At 48.7% G+C, this 6,000-nt stretch overlaps 1 protein-coding gene across 16 annotated transcripts in view; it reads left to right on the plus strand.

Moving 5' to 3' along the window:
* Positions 1-3,060, plus strand: part of exoc4 (exocyst complex component 4) — a 155,445-nt gene extending 152,385 nt beyond the window's left edge. Inside the window, exons 18-20 of one of the 16 annotated variants that reach the window (XR_010331150.1) lie at positions 417-1,674; positions 1,710-1,760; positions 1,795-3,060. Coding sequence is in view for 1 of the 16 variants with exons in the window: in XM_064342642.1 (XP_064198712.1) it covers positions 417-654 (238 nt within the window). In the remaining 15 variants the exon portion in view is untranslated. Of the gene's footprint in view, positions 1-416 lie in introns of all 16 variants that reach the window. The other 15 variants (XR_010331151.1, XR_010331149.1, XR_010331152.1 and 12 more) reach the window with 15 other exon arrangements.
* Positions 3,061-6,000: the final 2,940 nt, after the last annotated feature.

Consider the following 6,000-nt stretch of genomic DNA (forward strand, 5'->3'; position numbering starts at 1 on the left):
CCCCCTCCTTCCCTCCCTCCTTCTCTATCTCTCCCTCCCTCCCAATCTCCTTCCCTCCCTCCTTCTCTCTTTCTCTCCCTCCCTCCCAATCTCCATCCCTCCCTCCCTCCCTCTCTCTCCTTACCTCCCTCCTTCCCTCTCTCTCTCTCTCCCTCCCTCCCTCCTTCTCCCTCTGTCTCCCTCCCTCCCTTCCTCCTTCTCTCCCTCCCTCCCTCCTCCTCTCTCTCTCTCTCTCCTCCCATCCCTCCCTCCCTTCTCTCTCCCTCCCAATCCTCCTCTCCCTCTCTCTCTCCCTCCCTCCATCTCCATCCCTCTCTCTTCTTCCCTCCCTCCCTCCTTCTCTCTTTCTCCCTCCCTCCCTTCCTTTCTCCCTCTCTCCCTCCCTCCCTCTGTCTCTCCCTCCTTCCGAATCTCAGGCAGTACTACGAGATGCTGTACAACAGTGCGGATGAGCTGCTGAACCTGGTGGTGGACCAGGGGGTGCGGTACACAGAGCTGGAGTACATCAACGCGCTGAGCCTGCTGCACCGCAGCCAGACGGGCGTGGGGGACCAGACGGTGCAGAACGTGCGGCTGCAGCGCCTCAAGGAGATCATCTGCGAGCAGGCCGCCATCAAGCAGGCCACCAAGGACAAGAAGATCACCACCGTCTGACGCCGTCGCTGTCGCCCTCCCCCCTCCCCCCGGCCTCCGCCAGAATCGCTACAGAGCAGCCCCTCTTTACATCATTACAAGCCCCAGGTCTCCAGTGTTTGACTCTGAGGCTCTCTCCTCACCTCTCTGCACCTCCTGCACCTCCTCACCTCCTGCACCTCCTCCAGTGCCCCAGGTTACTATAGAAAATCCCTCTTTACTTTATGACAAGCTCCAGATCATCAGTGTCTGACACCGCCTGTCCCTGTAATCCCCGAGTCCTGCCCAGAGTCTGAAATCACCACCGTCTGACACCCACACCCCCACACCCGCCCCCGCCTGAAACAGTGCATAGCCCAGGTCACTGACATTTCAGTACACCCTCTACCCTTTCACTGCCCATGGAACACATACACATGCATGCACGCACGCACACACACACACACACACACCCCCACACACACACACATGCACATGCACACACACACACACACACACCCCCACACACACACACATGCACATGCACACACACACACACACACCCCCACACACACACACATACACATGCACGCACGCACGCACACACACCCCCACACACACGCGCACACACACACGCACATGCCCACACACATACACATACACGCACATGCCCGTACCCGCACCCGCACGCACGCACATGCCCACACACACGCACACACACAGCGCCCTGCGATTCCACAGATTAAGTCTTGCTTGACCCCTGCCGCGCGGCCCCCGCGGGGGGGGAGGGGGATGGGGGGGGGCCTGCCGGACGCGTTTGGGATCCGTTCTCATTTCATTTCCCTCTAATGTCAAACCACTGCTTTCAGTTCCAGCGGTCCCTCCTCTGCACGCGCGTGTGTGGAGCCGCACAGGGCCGGTTATATCTGCAGCACCGAGGCCTCCGCTCCCACACCTGCATCCGCTCCACCTCACAACCACTCAGCCGCTCTGCCCCCTGCACGTACGGATGTGGAGAGAAAGAGGCTAATCTGGAATCCTCTCTGGCTGCGCGTATGTTGGGTAAAATGTGGCGTTAGGTAAAGCCTTGGCGTTAGGTAAACCGAGGCGTTGGGTAAAGCAAGGCGTTGGGTAATGCATGGCGTTTGGTAAAGCGAGGCGTTGGGTAAAGCGTGGCTTTAGGTAAAGCGTTAGGTAAAGCGTGGCATTAGGTAAAGCGTGGTGTTGGGGGTCGTGGCGTGGTGTTGGGGGTCGTGGCGTGGCGTTGGGGGTCGCAGAACCGTGGCTCTCTCTTAGCCGGGCCTCGATGCGGCGATGCGCCCCCCTCAGATCCACAACTTTTAAAAGTTTGCTTCTGTTCTTTGTGGAAGGAATCATTCGGTCCCCTGACGCTTTTAGTTCATTAACTCTGCAGAAAAGTGCTTAATGAGAGAGGGGGAGAGAGAGAGAGAGGGAGGGGAGGGGGGGGGGAGGAGAGGAAGGCATGTCAATACCGCACACAGGAGAGTGAGGCTGCGGCGGTGTTCCCGGAGCTCAACACCGCCATCCATCATCGCCCCTCGCTGTCTGAAGTCCATATTAAAAACACGGGCGCGTAGCTGCGAGGGGGATTAGCGTTCTCCTTTTTAAGAATCTTGTTTTTGTCGAGTCGCCGGCGTTTCTGGTAGACGCTACGCGCGGCGGTAGCTGCCCAGGATTCCCGCCTCTTCTCTAAGCGGTGCGGTTCTCGCACCCGTAGCCAAACCACAAAGCCCAGCGTGGCTCCACGGCGGTTTAGCGGTGTGTCTTCCCTGTGACGGCTGTCCAGTCGACTGTGCTCAGAGATAGAAGTGTGTTTGACTGTGCTCAGAGAGAGAAGTGCGTGTGACTGTACTCCCTGACGGGAGTGTCTTTGGTTGTACTTAGTACGGTGAAGGTGGAATGAAAAAGTGATGGGTGAATTTTTGACTGTACTCAGTACAGTGGGGTGTGGGGTGGAGGGAGGGGGGTGCTAATTCCTATTTACTCTTTCCACTACCCCCCCCCCCCCCCCAGATGAACAGTGCCATATGTTAGTGGGAAGCCACTCTTGCATCTCAAGTTGAACACTGTGCACAGGAACACTGATAACTACAGGAAAAGGAACTAGTGCTCAATATTACTGCATAAAGTACCAATACTCCATTAGTCCAGCGAATGTTTGACATTACTGTTTTGATTTGTCATTATGTATTTTAATTTTTAAAACATAAAACCATTGTTCCTTACATCTCACATATTAAATAATTGTTCAGTAATTAGCTGTGTGGAAATAATGTACCGTGTGTTCGATTCAGGACATGCATAAAAAGGTGTGTCTAAAGAAATTGCCTTGAAGAGTTCAGTCCATCAGCACTGAATGTGAGTGAAATCCCCGATTTGGCCGTGTATTCAGATGTCATATAAAATTAAACAATGTAAATGCTTAAACCGTGTCTATTTCTGTCTACTGCCGTGGCTGTGTGTACACACGAAAAGATCTTGTTTTAATGTTGTGTAAATGGTTTAGGTGCGGTGGAGCATGCAATATAGAATCGGGCAAAATTATCCTGAAATTGGATATTGCTGTAACGGCATTCTCAAAATGTCATTATACGCTAATTTACATTTCTCTGGCTTTGTTCCGTTTCTCCATATTGTGAGTAAGGCATCCAGAGGAGAAGTGTTAAACTGTCAGACAGCTTTCTGCACATCTACTGTAGCTAGGTATGCAGTCTAAAATTATTCAGGCCATGAGGTTCATTCAAGTGGGTGTTTTTTGGTATGTGAAAATTATTCCTTACATAATTCTCAACAAATTCACACAGACACACACACTCACTCACACTCACACACACACACACACACACACACACGCAAAGAACAGAGGTTCTGACTGATAATATCAGTAGAATCTGACAGTCCAACGCAAACAGTGGAAACATTCTGGAGCTGTCACCTGCCAGCTGGTTTTATGTGCTAGTTTAACTGCAAATTAGTGCGCGGCAGCTGTTGAAAGAAGCTCCATGACCATGCATTTCTTTTGAATGTATCACATATTTCTTCCTGTAAGCCTGCAAGTTTGGCTCTGTAGATTTTCCATGATCTTTAGTGTCCTTTTGACCTATATTACTAAACACACTAATAAGTTCCCACTTATTTTTACTTCTTGAAACGTATGCTATATTCCATGATCACAGTTATGAAACAATGATTTATTTTGATCTGGAATCATTTTTTTTGGTACATTAGCCAGTTTTGGGTGGTAATTGTCAACCTTAATGTAGTCTACCTCGTTGTTTGCATAGTCCCACACATTTTAACAATAGTCTAATGCCAAAGGCTGGGAAAAACAAAGTGTAACTATGTATGGAGATTCAGTTCACCTGAAATTATCGTTTTGCAGCTGTCTAATAATTGAATAACATTTATTTTAAGTTTTTGACCGTTTTTTTTACCTTTGTGAAAGCACAGGGGACCAACTGAAAAACAAAACAATGCATCATTCTTGCATTAGGTTCAGTTAAGGAAACATAGCTTTATGTGTGGAAGTACCCTGAGAAGGCAAACATTAAATAGGAAGCGCTATTTGGCTAGCCACTTAGCTAGTCAGATGGTCTTTCTTTTTCGTAGCGGAGTATGCAACAGTTTAGAATGCGTTACGCAGTTTGCTTAAATTATTAGGTTAAAAGTATACCAGAAACGAAGGGCCTGTTCCTCCTTTGCCCCCTTGTCGCATACTGGGAAGCTACTGGATGAAAGATGGAACCCAAGAAAGGCATTTGTTTTGACATAATCGGCCTGCCTGTGATGGCGTTATGTGGTATAGGCCTTCTCAATCTTAGAAAAACCCTTTCTGTAAGATTGACTCGGACATAAAAAATAATAGCCTAAATAATCTTTTAATTCCACAAATCACATTTATCTATGCAGCATAAAAGGAATTACGAACACTTCTAGTTTCCTGGTGAAGTGAAGAAAATATATTTAGAAAAAACAGTTACTTATTTTTGATGTTGCTCAGAGGTTGAGGAGTTTAATGGGAAGGAACTGATTTTAATTTCATTTTTATAGTATCTTGTAATCCGAAAATGAACTTTTATATGAATCATTGACTGTACCCTGCAGTTCTTATAGCAGCAGCTGCCCAGCATGTCCTGCCAGTGTATCTAATATTTGCTAACGACCCTGCTACACCTACTCTCCTCCTGTCGTTTGTTTTTCATAATGCCACGGTTTCAAAAGGTTATTTCTATCAACCTAGTTTCTGCTATGAGCAAGTAAAATCTGGTAAAAGCACTTTTTTAATGACGAGAAGCCTTTTGTATTTATAAAAAAGAAAAAAAAAAGAAAGGAGGTACAGTGCTCACTGACGCATCACTTCCTTTGATGAAGTTCAGCAGATTTTTTTTTCTTTTTTTAAACGTTACGCTTAAATTAAAGGCACTTTTTTTTGTTGCGCGGCAACACTTTTTTATGAATCCCACCATATGGAGCCCCAGCATGCGTCCAGACCCGCGCCACCCTAATGACTTGTGTTTGTGTTGGGCTTTATCAAAGCGATTCCTCATCGTCAGCAGTCGTGGGTCCTCTGACGTCTCCCCCGCCCCCCCCCCCCCCCCCTCAGGGGGCCGGCTCCTGGCACAAGCTCGCATCGGCTCGGACCGCGTCCAAAACCCCCCGCTCGCAGACGGGCCCCGTCAGCCGGCCCCTCCCTAGCCTCGTCACGCAGGGGCCCCCGGAGCCCGCCCGCGTGACCACTGCTCACCTTATGGCTCTCTGTCACGCAGAGCGGTGGTAGAGCAGCCGCAGTACCCGAACAGCGGGGAGCGGGGGGCGCGTTTGGGGGTCTGTTGGGGTGGGGTGGGGGGGGGACTCCCGACATGTGGCGGTATCCTTCCAGCTGTTCGCCTGTCACCTGTCAGCTTCACCTGAGAGCCGCTCACCTCACTGCAGGTACCTCTGGAGCTCACGCAGATAATTGGACCATCCATTATCCTTCTTTAATAACACTGCATTTTGTGTGTGTGTGCTTGTGCATATGTGTGTGTGTGTGTGTGTGTGTGTGTGGCTGGGTTTACCCATAGGGATTGGGATTCCTGTAATCACAGACGGTATATGCAAAAGGTGCTTTCCTTTTTAAAATGCTAATTTTCTTTGAAAAATTAGAACTTCTGAGGTACTTTTTGTCTATCCCATGGGTCATAAGCATTTTTAAATAGAGAAGACAGTCATAGTCAAATAAAGAATGACAGTCCTATTAAAACAGAGACATTCACTTTTTTGAATAAAACATCTGCAAGTGATGTTGGCCCTGTTTACAAATTAGGTACTGAAACTTCATTTATTCAACTATTCAGTATTCATTAGTGGAAACCGGTAAATATATTG

Source organism: Anguilla rostrata, chromosome 7, assembly GCF_018555375.3.
Source record: "Anguilla rostrata isolate EN2019 chromosome 7, ASM1855537v3, whole genome shotgun sequence".
In the NCBI taxonomy this organism is placed as follows: Eukaryota; Metazoa; Chordata; class Actinopteri; order Anguilliformes; family Anguillidae; genus Anguilla; species Anguilla rostrata.